The 20,948-nt window shown below is 32.3% G+C and overlaps 2 protein-coding genes across 6 annotated transcripts; one reads left to right on the top strand and one right to left on the bottom strand.

The window, feature by feature from the left end:
• The first annotated feature begins 101 nt into the window (after positions 1-101).
• Positions 102-11,062, top strand: LOC137830937 (uncharacterized). 3 transcript variants are annotated; one of them, XM_068638350.1, is made up of 12 exons: positions 102-242; positions 320-441; positions 555-637; positions 727-802; positions 919-986; positions 2,017-2,101; positions 5,413-5,534; positions 5,632-5,715; positions 6,943-7,089; positions 9,807-9,915; positions 9,999-10,118; positions 10,534-11,062. In XM_068638350.1, the coding sequence occupies exons 2-12, from the start codon at positions 354-356 to the stop codon at positions 10,596-10,598; spliced, it is 1,047 nt and encodes a 348-aa protein (XP_068494451.1). In that variant the 5' UTR covers positions 102-242; positions 320-353; the 3' UTR covers positions 10,599-11,062. The 3 variants fall into 3 exon arrangements, with proteins under 3 accessions (XP_068494451.1, XP_068494453.1, XP_068494450.1); XM_068638352.1 differs by having other exon boundaries at positions 109-236; XM_068638349.1 differs by having other exon boundaries at positions 205-441.
• A 1,695-nt stretch (positions 11,063-12,757) lies between these two features.
• On the bottom strand, positions 12,758-20,167 carry LOC137830938 (uncharacterized). 3 transcript variants are annotated; one of them, XM_068638354.1, is made up of 8 exons: positions 19,819-20,167; positions 19,044-19,541; positions 18,714-18,885; positions 17,336-17,633; positions 16,527-16,599; positions 14,570-14,660; positions 14,031-14,110; positions 12,758-13,430 (listed from the first exon to the last, which is right to left on the bottom strand). In XM_068638354.1, the coding sequence occupies exons 1-8, from the start codon at positions 19,885-19,887 to the stop codon at positions 13,206-13,208; spliced, it is 1,506 nt and encodes a 501-aa protein (XP_068494455.1). In that variant the 5' UTR covers positions 19,888-20,167; the 3' UTR covers positions 12,758-13,205. The 3 variants fall into 3 exon arrangements, with proteins under 3 accessions (XP_068494455.1, XP_068494456.1, XP_068494454.1); XM_068638355.1 differs by having other exon boundaries at positions 19,044-19,495; positions 19,819-20,094; XM_068638353.1 differs by having other exon boundaries at positions 19,664-20,067.
• Between the last annotated feature and the right edge of the window lie 781 nt (positions 20,168-20,948).

Consider the following 20,948-nt stretch of genomic DNA (forward strand, 5'->3'; position numbering starts at 1 on the left):
TGTTGTTTCAACGGTCTAGATTTTGAAGTGAGAAGAGGATCTAAGTTGGTATATTAAGAACTTATTTAGATAGTCAATAATGCACGCGCAAGACAATTATTATAAAACCATGTTTTAAAGGAAAAAAAATGCCATAAAAAGCAAACAGATTCCTAAACTGTGTAGAGCACATTTTGATTATTGGAAGACCACATCGAGGAATTGGAAAAGGGAGCGTCGTTGGTTCTTCCCATTCCGTTTCGGTTCCTTTTTTCTCTTCTTTTCGATTGAAATTCTTTTACCTTTCCAATTCCCTCACAATTCTTTTCCCTCTGATCAGAAGAGGTTGTTGGGTCGAACTCCGAACGCAGAAGATGGGAATGAAACAAGTCATTAAAAACCTCGACGCCTTTCCACGCGCCGAGGATCACTTGTTGCAGAAAACCCAATCTGGGGCTCTTGGTATTCATTCCCCTTTTCGTTCCCAATTTCTTTTTTCTTTCAGTTACTTATTTGTTTGTGACTTTTTTTTCTTCAATTTAATGTTCATTTTTGCGTCGTCGTTTTTGTTGCAGTATCCGTAATTGGTTTGATTATAATGGCCACATTGTTTGTGCACGAGCTCCGTTATTATCTTACAACTTACACCGTTCACCAGGTTTTTTTTTCACTCATGAGTTGAAATTGAATTAGTAAACAAATATGATGATGGAATAGATAATTAAAAAATGGTTTTGACCTGTGCAGATGTCAGTGGACTTGAAGCGAGGGGAGACTCTTCCAATTCATATTAACATGACGTTCCCTTCTTTGCCTTGTGATGGTTAGTTAGTGAGGTCTTTTTGTCTGTTTTGATTTTTTTTTTTTCTTTTGGGTTCTGATGCGGGGTTGTGTGTGTGTATGGAATTCTGAATGTTTGTTCTCTGTCTTGGTGGGCAGTTTTGAGTGTAGACGCCATTGATATGTCGGGCAAGCACGAGGTGGATCTTGATACTAACATATGGAAAGTAAGTTGGTTTTGTAGTTCGTAATAGTGTACCACGTTTTGAAGTGTTTAGAATGTTGTGTCGTGTGTTTGTTGAGATGTACTGATATGTCGGAGTATATCTTTGGGATGTAGTGATACGTAAGTATGTCATTGAGATGAAGAGATATGTTTCTCATTTGAGTGTCTAAAATGTCTAGGAGTTGCTGTTGGGATGTGGTGTGATAGTACCTTGTAATGCAGTAGGCCAAAGGAGCTTCATGAATATGCCTTAATATTTTAGATGAGTGTTACACATGTATTGTTGGATGTTCTATGCTAATTGGCCGACTCCCCTCCTATTAGTAGAGACGACACAGATGCATGTGTTTAATATAAGTCAGTAGTTCAAGAGAACAATGCTTTTGCACTGTGTTGTGGTAACTTTTTATTGTAGCTGTCACATTGTTGCTGAGATTGTTGCAGTTTATCATTTTGAAGTTCTAGCGATAAGCTCTAGCTGGAGAGTGAACATTGAAATAAAAACATAAATACATATAGATTCATTGTTTTAGGCTAGAGGCTAACCATTATATGTGCATGGTGTAATTGAGACACATGGTTCACTATATATTATATGTGCATCTTAGAAAGTGGATTTTAAGCCTAATTCAAATTCACAAAACCGACTTGTAAGACGAGTTTTGTAGCTACTTATATGTTATAATTTGGTCATATCTCCCATGTAAGATTCATGCTTAGGACTAATTTCAAGTGAGACTAAATATTTGTGGATGGTCTAGTGGGAGGTAACATGATAAAACCAATAAACCTTGCTAGGAGATACTCTAATACCATCTTAGAAAGTGAATTTTAAGTTACAAAACTGACTTGTAAGGTGAGGTTTGCATTGTTTTACATACTATAATTTGAGCATATCTCTAGTCGATATGAGATCTTCAATGGTGAACAGTCATCATTATCTCTTGTCAAGTAAATTTATCTAATTTTTGTTTCTTTTTAAATTATTTTATGATTAATAATTATTTACCCTTTGTTTGAACTTGTTGCAGCTTCGCCTGAACAGTGATGGCCATATAATTGGCACTGAATACATATCCGATCTTGTTGAAAAGGGGCATACCCATCATAAGCATGGTAATGTCTTGTTGCATTATGTGTATATATGATTTAAGGAGTCTAGTTTAAAACTTCAAAAATTGTATATGCCTGGATTCAATTCATTTATTTAGTATTGGGTTTATGTCTATTATTTTTCTTTTGGATGATAAAGGGATGCTCTTCTCCTACTAATTTTTCATATTGTTTCCAAACAATTAGTCATAAATGTTTGACTGAAGATACCTGTTTTAGTTTAATTGACATATATTACTTCACACGAGTATCTGTTCGTATAAAAATCATTCATGTACTTCATCCAATCCAATTGCTTAAGCTCTTAGGAGAGTTGGTTTTTGACATGGTATCAAAACATCTGTAAGATTATGATCGTGTGAGCTATTGTTAAGTCTTTTTTACCTCCATTCTTTAAATGAAAAGTTAAATTCAGTACAAAGTTGAAGAGCATATGCATTATCCACACATCATGCCTAGAAAAAGGTTATTATGTTGTGGGTGTGTTACATATGAAAACCATTTATACACCTTCACCAAATATCTTTAACTTTAGGGTGTTTGATTTTTGAACAAAACTATTTCTTGTTAAACCTCCTGCGTGCTGGTTCTTTCTGCTTCATAAATTTCTGTTGACAGAATAAAATGCTTAGAGTTATGGAAGTTGAGGAGTATAGGATGGTGAGAAGGCTGTTCTTATTAAGAGATAAGGATCCTCTAGATATCAAGTAGACCCTTAAAAGTTAGAATATTTGGTATTGCTCTAGAGAATTTCCATTCGCCTCTGAATTTGTAGTATGAGTAAAAAATCATTATAACTTGAGTACTAGGTTTCAGTGATAAGAATATTATCTACAAATACGAGGGCATTATCTAAAATTACCAACAAAGACTACGAGAATTCTTCTTAATCCTCTCAACCCTTATGAATTAATATTTAATATTTATATCTAAGTACAATATAAATCCTATATAAGTTTTAAATCCTAATCAATAGAGATAAAAGTAAGGATATTGTTTATAGTAATTAATGTTCCCCCCACAAGTTGTTGCATATATGTCATATGCATCAAGCTTGTTGTGTCCTTGCAAAAAAAAAAAAAGATTTGGGGAAGATGTGGTAGTTGATCACTGGAGTTCGCTAATGATGTATGATTTCCAGGGTTGTCGAAATCAAAATCTTACCTTGGATCAGAGGGAGGAAAAAAAACACAGATTGTGTGTTCATGACACAGTTCATAAAATCTTATTTAAAATATTATGTCTGTATATAAACATATAAAATAACATAAATTGAAAATAATACTTTAAAAAAGTTAATTTAATTTGAATTTATATAAGGGATCATACATACATAATAAAAAACATGTAGTATTTTACATATTATCAATGACATTAAAGGTCAAATGTAATATGAAATGGTTATACTTAGTACAAAATAGATCAAATTATTTTGTTGGTCCTTGGATTATTTGACAATTTTTACTTATGTTCCTAAGCTTCTTTTTTTAATTGGGTCCTTGAATTTGTATTTGTTTTTAAATTAGGTTCTTTTATCTAATTGTCATTATGGAAAATGAACTATCTAGCTCAGTTGTGTGAGTTTGCAATAAGGTTGTTGTAGGGTGAAGCTTGAAGAGACTTCTTATAGAATACTTGGGTTGAGTGGACCTGATGAGGTGAGAATACTTGTTGAAGAACCCACTAGAAAATATTAGGTTCATGATCTGTAGAAGCCAAAATACTGGCATGGATCGATGGAAATACTCAGACGCAGATCTATAGAGGTGACAATACTAAAATTTAGGGATTAATTAGGTCACGTAGTTAATGTTCCATATCAACAATTAGATGGAAGGATCCAATTATAAAACAAATACTAATTCAAGGACCTAATTAAAAGTTGACAAATACTTCAACCATTATGCAGTAATTTAACCTATAAAATACAATTTTTAGAATATGTAAAGTAAAACTGCCACCTGGCAAACAAAGCCAATATATGTGGTTGATTAACAGAACATTATCTGAACACTTACACTGACTTGAAGATGCCTAAAGGCTTTGAGTTATGCTCAAACATCATAATGTAGAGGTGAGATTAAATCAGAGAATGCTTGAGGACAGAGAACAGAGGGAAACATGAATACAACTTACAAGGGATTAGTTCAGAACAGAAAACATAGCTGATGAGGGGAAACTGAACTTCAGAATGTAGTGAAAAAATTAGTTGGGAGTGTATCATGAGTAGGCAGTCAAGAGAGAGTATGAACCATGCTAGATAAAGGTAAACAGGGCACAATTTTTCTTCTGGGTTACACAAATAGAACTAAAAAATAAACTTGCCAGTCTCAAGTTTTCAAGTAATCCTAACCAGGTTGTGAATGGGATTAGAAATTCCTAGAAACATGCTGGATTGTATGATCCTATGGGTATAATTGTGATTTGACAACATTGACGATTTCCACAGAAAAAATCTTCTCTTAGATGAATGGCAATCAACCTGTGTCGGATTTGCTGATGAAACACTGGAATAGCTTGCTTATGTCAGATAAATTTCATAGATTTTGTCTTACCAAAACCTCTAGTATTGAAGAAATTGTTTCAAATGTATAATATCACTGGTTGCAAGACTGATTTGTTTTTCAGTGCTGTTATTAGACACTCCCTGTTCTGTTTTTATCTTTGGATCTCTCTTGAGAAGGACCCTCTTTCTTGGATGATGCACCAGTTTATGTTTTCATAGGGTTTGCTGATGAAACACTGGAATAACTTGGTTATAACATAAATTTCGTTGGTTGTCTTGCCAAACGTCAAATATTGAAGAAATTGTTTCAAATGTATAATTTCACTAGTTGCAAGAGTGATTTGCTGTTCAGTGCTGATATTAGGCTTTCCCTGTTCTGTTTTGATCTTTGAAGCTCTCTTCTAAAGGACCCTCTTGTTTGGATGCTGCACCAGTTTATGCTTTCACAGGGTTTGGTGATGAAAAATAGTTTGGTTACACAAATATAATTTCAATCTTTGGTCCTTGATCTCTCTTTTGAGGGACCCTCTTCTTTGGATGCTGCCTCAGTTTATGTTTTCTGTGCCCTTCCTGCTGTTTGGTGATTGCACTTTGCTGCACCTTTCTTGTTGTTTAGTGCTTCTGCCTTTTCTGGATTGTTCTTACCCTAACCTTTGTTTTGTTCACATATTCTATTAGTCTTGTTCTTCTAAATTCAAACTGTAGTTTAAGTAGCGTGGTTTTAAGGGCTAAACATTTGATTGTGTATATCATATTCTTGTTAAGTTGTTTTCTTCACCACTTACAGCCTTGTAAAAACTGTGAACAGATGATCATAAAGATCATGATGAGCATTCAGAACAGAAGATTCATTTGCAAAATCTTGATGAATCTACTGAAAATATTATCAAGAAAGTGAAGGAAGCTATAAAAAATCAGGAAGGATGCCGGGTATAAATAAATTACCATATATGAATTATTTTTGGTAAAATTGTGTTCAACCTTCAAAATTCTTAACATTTTCTTTAATGGTATTAATTCATTGCAGGTTTATGGTGTTTTAGATGTTCAAAGGGTTGCTGGAAATTTCCATATTTCAGTACATGGACTTAATATATATGTTGCACAAATGGTAAAATATCAATTTTTTCATTAATCTTATATACATGTAGGATATGTTTAGGATAGCTGTGAAAAATAAGTTATTTCAATAATCAAGTATTAATATAATGAAATCATAATCAGTTTTTGTTTGGGTAAGTTTGAAGTGGTTTAGGATAACAGTAAGAAATATGAGAAATATTGGATGATATCATCTATAGAATATTTTAGAGTATCTTAGATGATATTTTAAATATCGTTTTAAAATTTATGACTTATTTTCTTATTTAATTAGGATCTTATTATTATAGGAATATCTTATTATAATTAGATTTATTAGAATTTGATTTATAGGCATATCAAATCGTATGATCGACTGCACTATTCAAAAGAAAAAACTGTACACATGACAGTTTCCATCAACCTGCGAACTTGTGTGGATCCAACATCTCCACGAATTGAAGTTTTGTGCGATTCATAAGATGAAATTGTATTGTGATAATCAAGCAACATTTCACATTGTCTCTAATCCCAGAGTTCCATAAAAGAATCGAACACAGAAATTGATTGTCATTTTTTGGGATAAGTTGCTGTCCAAGAAAATTAATACTGAAGTAATCTGTTCCAATGATCAGGTTGCCTATGTTCTGACCAGATCTTCAAGTGGACCTCAAATTGAGTTCATATGTTACAACCTTGGTGATACAACCTATATACTCCAGCTTGAAGGGGGAGTGTTAGAAAAAGCTCTCTTATGTCTTCTAGATTATTTTGTGAAAGTTGTTTTGGTTGTGCCTGTCTATCCTTTAGGATCCTAGGTGTAGGTTTTTTGTTAGCCTTTTTTGTATTTCTGTTCAGACTCAAAACTAAGTCTAGCAAACTAACATACTTTGTACTGTATACGTAAAGTACTCTAATAAAGAGTCATGTGACTCAAGAGTATACAATACTTTAATAAGGTGTCACGTGATTCCTTTAATTTTTTCTTTCTTACTTATAAGTCAAATAGTTTTAGCCATTAGATTAGTTTGTTTTAACTATATATATACATATATAGTGAGAGAGGGAGGGAGAGAGAAGCTCAGTTCTATAAAGACTTAATTAAGAATATGCAGATAAATTTATTCCAATATGACTTTTTTGTACCTTGTATGAGGCCTTCTTGTCTAAAATTTGCTTAGAAAGACGCTCATCATATTCATGATTCATGACTTCTACTATATCTGATAGTTAACACAGTTGTGATGGTTTTCTGCAGATCTTTGATGGAGCAAAGAATGTAAATGTTAGTCATGTCATCCATGATTTATCATTTGGCCCCAAATATCCAGGAATTCACAATCCACTTGATGACACAAACAGGATTCTGCATGATACCAGTGGAACATTTAAATATTATATAAAGGTTTGTGATTTGAGCTCTTTCTTAGTAATCTTTCTACTTAGCCTAAGTAACAGTGCAGTTTGCCCTGATTACTCCTCCGTGCTCCTCTGATAGTTTGGAGAATGCCAATTTATCTATTTTTCTCATCCTTTTCATTTATCTAGACTGATTCTTGCCTGCCTGCTGATGAAATGGGTTGTCAAATATTTGTTGTGTCCTCTTAGTATATGACATATGCTAAGATTCAATCTAAATCCAGATAATTGAATTGTAATTAAATCCAAATATATTTTTTCTAAAAAGGTCAGTTTGGATTTTTGTAAATCTAAATCCATGTTTTCTAAAAGAAAGTAGTTTGGATGTTTATTCATCAGTTTGATACCAATTTTAAAATTGGTTTGTTTTCAAAATTGGTTTGAAATCTAAAATAATTTTAAAGTGATATATATTTTTAATAATATTTTTTTAGAATGAATATTTGTTGAAATCTTTCATATTTCGTAAAATATGCAATTAATTAATAATCTAAAAAACAAACCAGTTTTTTTTATATTTGGTACACGTACATGCTTTCTTTAGAACTAGGTGTACACTGTTTACATGTCTTGAATGGAAGTGCATGTCAGTGTCACTTTCTAATAAGACCTAATAGTGTATTACTTAAGAATTTAGTTTTGAAATGGAAGGATAAAGAGATATCAATTACTATATTTTAGTTAAAAAATGCATAGATGAATATAAAGTAACATGTGTGTTTGCTAAACATCAAGATATTTTTAGTTGAGTTGGCCCCCTTGTGTTGGTTTACGTTTTAAGAAAAAAGTTATACTTATTAAGACTTGGAAAAAGAAAACTTAAAATTTTATTTTATTCTCACACTAAACCAAAGACATGCAACACGTGATATTATGTAATACGTGAGTACAATACTTGAATGACATATATACACACACACTTTTATTGCTATTTTTTTTTTATATCTTCATAGGGTTAATAATTATGAAATTGAATTACATGAAATTTACAAAGTAAATCCTGCAAAACATATTTTGTATATTTTTAGTTAATATTTATCTAAACAAATTATATTTATTCACCTTTATATGTGAGTTTCGTTTCTCACTAAATATCATCAATTATTTTTTTTTATCATTCATATTGCCTATTATTATTCTGAATTGAGTTTTGAGTCCACTAAACTTTTTCTGTGTTTTCACATATATCCTCAATATTTGTTTGTTATCTTTTGATTTTAAATTATTTTGAAAATTTTAAAATCAAATTTGAAAAAAAATACTAGTTTTAAAGTCCGTATCAAACTGATTTATAAACATCAAAACTATTTGTATTCCAATAAATTATATGGATTTGGATCTATAAAACTCTAAACTGTTATTTTTATAGAAAATATGGATTTGAATTTAATTCTAGTTCAATTATTTAGATCTATAATTGATTGGACCAATCCAGAAGTGGAGCATATTGGATCTAATTTAATATTTTCCTACTCCTAGTATATGGTCATTCAATGGCAATCAAAATTAAGATCATGCAGAAGGCCAAGACTTGTTTAACAACAATCACATAATAATCAAACCATCTTTTCCTTTCTCCCTCCCTATATATTTATTCTGCTCTCAAAAATCTTCTCAGTCTTGGGTGGTTCTCCTTTTCTCTTGAATGTAGTTAAATCCACTTAATCAAACACTTGTAAACTGTTAGGTAGCCAACTGAAGCCAGAATTTGCAAGCAGAAGAAGTTAAGATTGTCTATTATTAATTTGTGGAAATAAAATAACATCTATCCATCAATTGCCAATTTTCCCCACATATTCCTGTTGAAAAGCCAGAGAGTTTGAGTGCAAAGAAAAGGAGAACACTTGTAATGATCTGGATGAAGTGCAAGTGTCCAATATACACTACCAAGTACCAACACAATTGAACTTTAAGCTTACCATTCCATACCAATAGAAAACCCATAAATAAAAAAGCAAAGAAAATACCAAGATCTGAAAGAATTCAGCCCAAGTGGAATAGCAAGGTTGGATGCATTTTATAGAACCTGGTTTTGTTGTGCTTCTAGTCTGTGAATGTACAAACATCGTGGAATTTTTACTGGAAAGATATTGATTTCTAGTTTTCTAACTTTGGGTCGTGTCTTCTAGATTTAGAGTCAAATAAAATTTTAACTTGTATAAAAAACAACTTATTCTTTATTTTGTGAAAGAAAATAACGAGATACGTGGGGTGAATTCCATGTTTAAATTGCATCGAAGAGCAAATATTTATATTAAGAATCATAAATACAAGGGTTAGTTACAAATAATTACAAGAATATAAAGGTACTCTAATCAACATAATTACATTAGGTAATCTGCCTGTAAGTAAATTTTTTACATTGAAATCAAGCATCAGTTTATGATTTTGATTTTTAGCAGAGTTGCTCTTTGTAGAATGCTCAATACAATCACTCCCTTGGATTTAAAGCCTGGTTTATATATCCTCAATTTATAGTACTGGTCAGATTTCTTTCTTGATCAGCCACAATTACGTAAAGTTTACTTTGAATGCCCAACTTCTCTTCCTTTAATCTGCTGGAAAAACTAGCAACTCCTAAAGTGAGAATTGAGAGTGTTAATAATCGTATAGTCCTTAATCTTAAATACAATTTAGTGATTGTAATTCATAATTCCAGCATCTATTTTTGGTAAAATTCTGAAATTTCCTAAACTGATGCAGGTTGTTCCAACCGAATATAGATATATATCAAAGGAAGTTCTACCAACTAATCAGTTCTCAGTATCAGAATATTATTCACCAATTAATCAGTTTGATCGGACCTGGCCAGGTTGGTTTTATATTTGACATTGGCTTTGTTCATATTTTGGTCTTGATTTTCATTATTGTTTCCCATTTCTACGTTGTATGCAGCTGTCTACTTTTTGTATGATCTATCACCCATTACTGTCACTATCAAGGAAGAGCGCCGTAGTTTTCTTCATTTTATTACTCGGCTATGTGCTGTGCTCGGTGGAACCTTTGCTGTGACAGGTTTTGTTCTTAATTACTGACTCTACTATTCTTCTTCGATTGATCCTTGTATCCACAAGGTTGACCTATATTTTTCTGCAAAAAGTGATTGTCGTTTTAGGTACACGTACACTAGAGGCAATAAAATAGAAAAGTTTCCAAGATATGATAATTTCTGCTGGTTTTAGCACAGTACTTAAGTCAGACCACATAATTTATGTAATTCAGCTGCTGTTTAATGCAAGCAAGAATTCAAGCCAAATTAGTTGATATAATTTCATCTCAAGGATTACAAAGTTATGATAAGATTTTCAGAAATTAGTCCTCATCATATGTTGGTTTTCTGGTGTCTTCATCCACTAAAATTCTTCCTGCTGCAGTCTATTCTGTTTCATTCACTCACATTTCTTGTCTAAAAGCTCGTTTATAACGACAGGAATGCTGGACCGTTGGATGTACAGACTTATTGAAGCTTTGACTAAATCAAAGTCAAAACGGTAGATCATGAAAGCCATTATACGTCTCCAACCAAGGGATTTCAGGCACTGCATGGAATTTACTGCCACCAACGAGTTAGAATATAGTGGTGCACAGTTTAATCAGGCATGAGCTTTTAAACACGTGTTCATACAGTTGCATGTATTGTCTGACATCAATGACTGGCTGATCCGATCCTTTTCTTTTGGATGAATGTTTTGGGGTTCGATTTGACTGTAGACAGCATTGTCTTATCAATCACACCTGTGCAATTTACTTAGTAGAACTAAAATTTTGAATACAGTGATTATGATAGGTTGTCTGTTTCTCGTAGTTGTGCAAGTCCATATGTGGATTTCCCTGATTATATTATTCTAAAGTGTCATAGATGAGATTTCTGTTGGGGCCCTTTGTCCAGTGTTACCAAGGAAATTTTAGGGCACTGCACTCAAAAGAGATTGGATTAATTAAGTCACAGTTTATGTGTACGATTTAAAACTTTATTTATTTGACAATCTATACGGATTTGGGAAACACAATTCCAAAATACTTGACGTTTTTTAAGAAATAATTCAATGTGAGAAATCTGTAACAAACTGGATTAAGATGACTGAATCCATATTTGTGGACACTAAACAATTTTTTTTTGTCTAATTGTTCACAGGGAAAAGTTGGATGGATACCAGTGTTTTCTTTCAGTACAACATATGAGTCAGTGTTTGCCTATTAGTTTTTAGATGAAATCCAAGTGTTTTCATAAATTGTTTCTTATTTCACTGCTTGTGTTGATTAATTAATTACTTCGATGTGTCTTAAAATTGGTTGACAGATACAATTGTTTAAAAGTGGTATTTATGGATACTGATAGGTACCCCACATATATTGATCAAATTGGTGGGTTTTACTGTGTGGGGTTTTTTATCTAACAGATGGACGATCCCTGCCAGAGTTAGTTAGGGTTCCACCTTTACAATAATAATTGAGAATAGCACCTAATGGCTCCTATTTAGCATTTCAGAGACACACTTGGGATTGAAAATTAACATTGAAATTTCTCATTTCGGACTATTTCGAAAAACTTAATAATATATTTCATTAGTGTTTCAGAATATCTTTTCATAAAAGTTTTAATTTTTTTTTCCGAGTAATCTGTCCATAAAAGGTGTTGAATTTGTGTTTAGAAATTATCTATCCAAAAGAGATAAATTGGTTGTCTAGATATAACTGTCAGACAAAAATAATCAATTTCAAAAAGGTGTGCTGTGAAAGTTTAACTCAGAATATAAATTTGATGTAGAAATTTGAGCAGCAATTGTATTAATAAAAGTAATTTCCAATTTAAAAAAAATGTAGACTGCACAATCTAAAAATAACTGAGACTGTATAATCTAGAAATAAATTGAAAACCAATGAAAGTTCCAATGTTTAGGGTTAATTTCCAATTTAAAAAAAAAAATGTAGACTGCACAATCTAAAAATAACTGAGACTGTATAATCTAGAAATAAATTGAAAACCAATGAAAGTTCCAATGTTGTTCGAATTGGTTGAAAATAAAAAATCCAAATGTTAACCTCAATTTCTAGAATCCTTGATCTCCAAAGTGTAGGAGAAAAATTTAGGGAATGCAGAAAGTAATGCTAGAGAAGGATAAATATATATATATATATATATATATATATATAGTGATAAATAGTGTAATAAACTAAATAATCATAATTATTTAAAACATACAATATAATAAATTCAAAAAAATCTAATAATTTCTTTTCCTTTTTATTTCCCTTCACCAAACATCAATAGAAAAGTTAGTCACCATCTTTAATAATATAAATTTTTAAAAAAAATCTAAAAATTAAAATTAATTGTTCCTTAGATTCATTAGATTTCAAAATAACACAAACTGCTGGTAAACAATATTATCAGTGCAGTGTATTTCACCAATAAAAAAACTTCAATTGAATCATGGTTATAAGGAGGCAGCAAATATGGAGGCTCTTGTTAAGAACACCATTACTGATAACTTTTATTTCAGATGTATTCCCGGAAATGTGTTGAAAAATCAATGCTACTGTTAAAAAAAGATTAAAAAAAAACTAGATATTCGAGCATGCATGAAGTAAAAAAAAAATGAGAATTTAAGAATTTTCAGTGTCTTGCAAATCTCAGCATTGACAATTCAAGAAACACTTCAATTTACACTTTCAATTGGCATGAGAAAAAATGTCCGATCCAAGAAATAGCCATATCTTCAAATTATTTCAGTACAAATCTTGATGCAAGAATTTAATGATAAAAAAACATGATAAGATATACTGTAAGCATAGAAAGCCCCCACCACCACCCTTTCATGTTATATGCAAAAAAAAAAATGTTCTATCCTGTATTCGCAGTTCACAAAATACTGCTCATGATGGATTCATTCATATATTTTGCTTCACAACAAAATGGAAAGCCAAATCTTAGTAACTTCTAAACTATAACCAAGCAATTCTCCGTATTTGCAAAGGACTGGTCTCAACCTGTGATATGCAACTTTTGCAGATGGAAGCACCCTCTGAGACAGAGGTAGACTTAGAAAATTTCTGATTTTGAGACTGGATGGTTTCCATCATTTGCATTAGGAGATACTGTCATAGGTGCTGCTCTTGCTGCGGCCTTTGCAGTTGAGTATGCAGTCTTTGATGTTCTTGCTGCTGGTGTGCATGATCACGACGCAGTTGTTGTGTCGTAGAAGATTGAATCAGTCTTCTCATTCTCCATCTGACATATTCCGTTACCAGAGTATTCAAGCTGATTGAAATCCCAAATCCAGTGAATGAGGAGAGAAGAACTGAGAGAATGGCATTAACATTAAGCTACAAAAGTAAAAAGGGTGTTAGATATTCTAAATTTTGTTTACCTGCACCCAAATGACACAAGTCCTATTTGGATAACTTTTCAATAAGGAAAAGAAAAGAAAAAGTAAGGTGAAATAATTTTTCTTTCCCAAGTTAAAATTAGTTCATAGGGTTTGTTTGGAGAAGCTTTTGCAGAAATACTTCTTGAAGGAAAAAATAAGAAAATAATGAAATTTAACATATGCACAACACAAGTTAAAATAAGGATTTAGACAAATTATATTAAAGAACATTTACAAATTATTTCATGCATAAGCTAATTTTAACTTTGGAGAAGTTCATTTCATTATTTCTTCTCTCCTAAAAATGCTAATGGAAAATTTGTCCACACAAACCCTAAGTTGAATTGTAAAAACTTTCCATGTACTTCTTTGAATTATTGTTTTTAACTTACAAAATTAATTTTAGTTTATGGAAAAAGCTTAATTTGTGTTATCATCTTGTTTTCTTCTCCTGCAAGTGTTTATTGAAAAGTTTATTCAAACAAGACTTTATATTTAACAAAGGTGCAGAAACATTGCAAGTACTTAAGACAGGTCAGAAACTAAACAGTCTTACTATGGTATAAAACACATGAGCAAACAGGATGACAATTGCAAACTGGAAGCAAGCATAGGCCCACATGTAACTCCCGCTCACTGCAACCGAAACATTCAAGAGAGTTTAAAATTTGTTAAGCATGTTAATCATGATTAGCAAACAAGCTTATATTAAGGAGAAATTAATAAGTCAGTACAACTCTCTAGGGTACTGGTCTGTTCCAATTACTTAACATGGTAGAAATTTAAAGAACAGTGTCAGCGTTGATTGATGCAACATAACATGATCTTTTTCAAAAAACATATTAATTCCAATGAACATAGATACAAAATGCAGTGTTCCAAAATTTCAAGGATATCCAAATGTTTAAAGATACAGTTATGATTTCATTTCTAAAGAGACTCAAACACTGACTCAATGCTTTTAGGGGCTAGACACACCCATCCTCTCAAGCACTCTATTTCAATAGTATGCACTCCAAAGAAATAAAAAGCAGAACATGAAGAGAACCAAAATTACTTTGATATGCTAATGGAAATAAAAGGAAGCAAGTTTACCCATGGTTGAAGCAATCATAGATGAAAGGAGTCCTAAAACACAGGAGAAAGGCAATGAAATAGCAAGAGCATGAGTTCCCAAATCTGAAACCTTGTACAGTAGAAATTATTGAGTCAGACATATTTCAGTGTAACAAAACATGTTTGGAGAAAACAAGAAAATAAAGGGGATGGGGCAAGATTATAAAAAATTATACTTTAGAGAATTTAAATAAGCACAGTTCAATAAAGCTTTACATTTTATTTCTTACTTTCTTAGTTTTTACATTTTTTTCTAATATTTTATGATTTGTCTCCTTAATTGGTTAGGATCGCTTGCGTAAATAAAGGTCAACCGTTTAATCATCACATTACATCTTATTGTAATACATCACAGCACAAAAGTAATATACATAAAATCTCTAACTCTACTAAAAATTATCATATTTCTAACATGGTATCTGAATAGTACCATCCTTTGTGATCCGTCCTACCATTATTATGCTACGCAGAGTTCCTGAAGACATGTATTTTCTTTTCTGTTAGTTTTATTCTTTTTGTCCTCTTTTCTCTTAGTCAGATGCAACTGAAAGCTTTAGTCAGTTTACAGACCACCCTGGTAATTCACTGATCTTTATATAGGGCTTCAGTAACAGAGAACTACTTCACCTATCAATGTGTGCTTCTCACTCAGAATCAATATTACTCGTTTCCTCTCTATCTGAATACCCTATAAAGTTAGGGATTGGAATCAATCTATGTTAGGAACCAAGAATTATAAAGAGAAGAAAAGAAAGGTTTTTATTGAATAGACAGAAAAAAACAAGAAATAGGAGAGCACTCTCTCCTTCAAGGGCTTCCCCTTCACAAAGAGCTAAAGCTCAATCTACAAAAGTATTACACACTCCCCCTCCCCCTCTCCTTTTTTCTTATTTATATCTAACTAGCAAATCAAATAACAAACTCATGACTATTCTAATTCTAACTAACTCCTCCTCTATGTGTAACCTAACAATCTACCTATAATAAAATAGGAGAGCAAAATTTCTCTAGTTACATAAATGGACAATATTTCTCAAACTATATCATTACTACTACATCTTCATTGCAGCCGCCTTCTTTTGTGATTACTATCTCATCTCCAGTTAAACAGGAAACAGCACCAGAAAATTTGCGTAGTCATTTTAAGCTCATACCTGGAAGTGTTGCTACTTCTCTCAGCCTTCATTACTAACAGGTTGCAAGTGTGTACCACCCTATCAACCCAGTGATTATGTCAATATGAGCTAACAATAGTTGACTTCAGACACATGGCCGAGCCCTTTACTTGTAGCAAGCTGAAAGCTTGCTCAACTTTGGTTTGAGGGGAGTGTTGGAATATTTCATAACATCAATATTGTATCTTTAAATAGATAGTAACTGCTATGATATATAGACTACACTTTAGGACAAATTTCATGCGTTTGTAAAGGATCTGATTTTTGTATAATTAATGAGAAAAGGCCAGAGCCATACAGTTTTCCCTAAAATAGCCTGCAACTTTCTCCTTCATCCTTACCGTCTCAATTGAGGATTACCCCCACTTCTATATAGTACTTTGGTATTATCTCTAATCAATGTGAGACTTAGGTTTTCCCCAATACACCCTGTCATGTGTCCAAGACAATTGGGTTTGGTACAAGTATAACATGGTGAGTGACCCCTTTAGTGAATCTAGAATAGAATCTAATACCATATTACAAAGTGGTTTAGGCCAAACTCAACACTACAAAACGAGCTTGTAAAGTGAAAATTGCCTACATTTATATATGGTACTTGACATTATCTCCAGTTGATGCGAGACTTTCGTTTTTCACAATAAATCTTATAACATCAAAGAGTGTCAAGACAAGGCAACTTCAGTTAGCTTCATTTTCAAATATATCAACAAAAGATTATCCAAAAAAATTTGTCAGTGTTACCAAGATCAGTAGCATACCAGTAGCTCCTCAAGAAAACAAAAGTATGCAAGCATGCTGACCAAGATAAGTACTGATAAATCCTGCCATATCCTGCACGGTACATTATGATTAGAGTAGAAAGTAAGAAATTGTCTAGTGAATTTTCACAATTTTGTAGAACTGGCAAAGCATTGTTTCCTGATATCTGTGTGACATTGTTCAAATTCAGACATAACTTGCATGTATTCTATTAGACAACTCAGCAGCCAAATAAAAAGTAAGTTTTTTGGTTGATTTGGTTAGTTTTAGGATTTTCTCCATAGTCTGGAACATTTTCCTTCTTTAAAAATAACTATAGTGCAGCAACTGAAACCTATTGGGAGGTCGTCACTATTTTAATTATGTTCTAATAATACCTTACTACTAGTGTAACATATCCCATTATTGTCTGATTGAGACATACAATTCAGCTTGCCCCATAATTTCAAGAGACGCCAGAAGCCAATTACATATGGATTAGTCTTTCTGACTTGTTTCGGTGAAGCTTGGATTTTTCACCATAGTTTGGAGCAGTTTTTCATGATTAACTACAATAGTTTTTCAAGGATTGAATATGTAAATTGACTTGCAGCTAATGAAACCTAAAATCCCCTACAACTGGTCTTAATGTAAAAAGAAAAATTAAAATAATGAAAACTGTTGTTAGAACTTATTGTTCTAGGCGATTTTTAAGTGTAGATCACAAGATCCAATAAATGAGTACAATACTTTTACGTCTCTCCTATGTTAACTTGTTGGTTTGATATTGAACACAAAATTGCTGTGTCATTGAAGAAATTGAATTTACCTGTAAGAAGTTACTTCTCTTTGCTGTGGTGCTGGTAATGGCTGCGGAATAACAGTTTGAGGATTAGAAATTTTCAAGAGTGTTACGGGGAGGTTAAGGACTTCCTGCTTGCAGACATCACAGGTTTTGTTTCCTTTGATACTAAACCACTTTACTGCACAGTCTTGGTGAGCAAGTGCAAGCTCACCTTTACAACTGCATTCCATCCTCAGAGTATTACCTCCTTCCGCAAGCTCCACCAAGCAAATCCTACAAACTGCATCTTCCTCTGGAATATCCTCAGAAGTATCTTCAACAACTGAAAATGAAACAGTGAGAAAATACTAGGTTAGAAAATAGTATATGGTTTCAATTCTCCTTTCAAGCATAAGCAATGTTCAGATAGTCCAAAGAAATAAAACCTCTAGGGAATGCGCATACAGCATCTTTCAACATATCAAAACTAAAAATAATCAAGTATGGTTTGTTGCCATCTTTTATTAGAACATAACGAGGACAAGATGAATCAACATCCATGCCATATGTGAACAATGAGGCACATGACTACAGAAGCAGAAAACACAAGACAAAAGTAAAACAATAGGGAAATGGAACAAGATAAATTCAAAGTTACTAAAAGTTTCATTACACAAAACGCCAAGTTTCACCCAAACAAGAGTTAGAAAAAGAATATAAAAAGATTCAATAAGTTCAATGGTGAAAATAGAACAAACTTTACAACAAACCATTAAAACACCTTGCTTCAGAAAAGGAGAATTCTAAAATTAGGTTTTGTTGCTGTTGTTGTCATAGAGTGTTCTAGAATAAAAAAGATTTTGTATTTGGTATTATCCCGTGGTTATACTATAAACAGTGAATAGAACTACTATTTACTACTTATCTTTCTTCTACCATTACATCTAGCAATTAAAACCTTCAACAAATTCTTTGCAATTCTATTTCTCATTAGGGAATACGATGAATATGGATTATTTGCAAACAGAAGACACAGCACATTTATGATTTGAAATGATAATCCCATATCTGTATAATCAAATATTAAATAAAACTCGAAGGAACAACTATCAGTTGCTTGGATCACTTGATACATTTTGCATGGTCACCTTATTGAGAATCTCACTCACACGTTCACTTCAAAAGCAGAGAGTACTCAATGTTCTACCCCAAACTCTAAAATTAAATTATTACTCCTATCTTTTCCTTCCTCTACGGAGTCTTTTAAACAATGTATTCGCATTGCTGATCTTTTATGGTTCAGTGTCTCATAGTAAAAAATGTTGCTTGCCAAACACCTAACTGTTACTTTTGAAAAAAAGCTTAAAAAGAGATACCCAGAAAAAAATATAATATAAATTCCATATATTATGAAGAAGATTACCAATCTCAGATCCGGAAGCATTCTGAGTTGAGATGCCTTCACCAGTTGTTAGAAGTGATCTTGCTGAAATTACACGAACCAACCTTCTAGAATCTGTACGTCTTAAATTAGCGGCTTTGATATTAACAGGAACCGAAACCGATCGAGTAATGTGCTGATTTACTTCCATTTTCTGTACAAAATGAAAATTCATCAATGCAGCATACCTGAAGCATCAAATACTATTTCATACAAAAAAAATTGTAGAAAAGCTTCGCCTATAAATAAACTGTGGTATAAAAGTAGTTGTTTTGACACCGTGAAACAATAATGAGAACAGAAGAACCATACACTTGAATCAGAATCACACCCTAGATGTCTTCCTTGTACAATCTCTGCACCTGAATTTGCAGTTGGAGTAACAGGCAATGAATGTGTGGCTTTGGTTGATGAAGAGAACAAAATCTTGTTAAGAGAAAGGGACCTTGAAGTTGAAGGCTTAGAGGTTGAAGGCTTAGAAGTTGAAGGCTTATCCACAGGACAATCTGATGGTAAGTTATCAGGAACAATAAGAACTGTCCTTTCACTATCTTGTGAACCATTCTTAGCCTTAAAGCTCCTCTCAGAGAGCAAACTTTTCATAGTGGACTTGACTCTGGCTGAATTTGGCCTTGGGGGAAGTCCTCTACCGGAACCTGGACTTGATATCAATGTAGGACCATCTGTCTTTGTGAAAGAGGATAATGCATTTTCCACTGACCTTGCTGGTATTTGCAGAGAGGAGAGGTGTGGTCTTCTGGATTCTGGAATCAAGGAGGTACTGTCACCTATCCCATTTCCAGCAGAACACTAAAAAAACAGGGCATCAAAACTATTTCACTGTAACTAACACACGCACACACAAAATGAAGTTAAAGTTTTCCTTTTTTTTTCCAAAGAAGGAGAAAAGAAAAGGCAAAATTCTGCTTTACCCATATGGTAAAAATTGAACTTTGCTTTATCTTGGTCCCTATATAGCTCAAACCAAATGGAACCCAGATGGTATGAAGAGAAATCATGGCATAGGCAAAAAGGGTTTCAGTTTTGACCATTGAGGATTTGAACACAGGGGGTTTGGCAAAATCACCTGATGGCGGTGAAGAAGAATAGCAGGATCTGCTGCCTCACGTTGAAGTTCAGCAGCTGCCTTGTCCATGAAAGACAGATTGAGAGGAAAGGAAAATGGTAGTTCTGAGAAGAAGGGGCAAAAGTGAAGTCATCAACAATGATACCATCACCCCCTCAGATACAACAAAATAGAATAATGGTGTTAGCAGAGAAGGAAGAGGAAAGAGAAAGGAATGATGGGTAGCATGAACAATGTGCTAAGTAAAGTTTGGAGAATATTATAATAATTCAAAGTTTATGATTTTGGGAGAATTAGCTCTTTAAAATTGCCACTGCCATTATTATCATCCGCCAACTTGTCATTTGTCGCTTCTATCACACTTTCACTTCTGCTATCACCATTCTCACTCTCTCAACTATTCATAAAACTATTTTAATGATAATAAAACAAATACTAAAACATACCTTTATAAATTCTTAATATTAAAAGTACATAATAAAATATTATAATATGCTTTAATATCATTGATAAAGTAAGTTTATATGTAAAATAAAAAATTAAATAACTAATATTTTAGTTTGATTTTTATTTCAAGAAAAAAGTTAAAATCATGATTTTTTTTTATTGATTGAACATTGATTTTGTATTTTATCAGTTTTGCATCGCAGCTAAACTGAATAGAAACATGTCTATAATGATAATATTGACCTATTATAATAATAATAATAATATTTTTCTTATCTTTTGATAGGCGAAGCAATAAAAAAATTAAAGAAAATTGATACAATAGAGATAAATTGGTTTAGATGAGTGGGAAATAAAGCGATAAAAAATGTACAAGTTTGTCTGCCTTAGGTTAAATAAAATTAAAAAGAGAAAGGACAAAAAGGATTTGGATAATTTTGAACTCAAAGAAAGGAAACCACCGTGTATTATCACTATTGACTAATATATTATTAATATTAATATTTGATTTTTTTTCTTAAGAATATCAAAATGGACTGTGTGTTACTTTATTTATTTATACTAATGCAAACACATGTATATACGATTGTGTCTGTATATGTAAATTTTTTTTTATTTAATTTTTACGATGATAGAAATGTAATAATGTATATAAATAATAATTTTAAATAAGTTAAAATTGA

The sequence above is a fragment of the Phaseolus vulgaris genome, chromosome 6 (genome assembly GCF_000499845.2).
Source record: "Phaseolus vulgaris cultivar G19833 chromosome 6, P. vulgaris v2.0, whole genome shotgun sequence".
Taxonomy (NCBI): domain Eukaryota; kingdom Viridiplantae; phylum Streptophyta; class Magnoliopsida; order Fabales; family Fabaceae; genus Phaseolus; species Phaseolus vulgaris.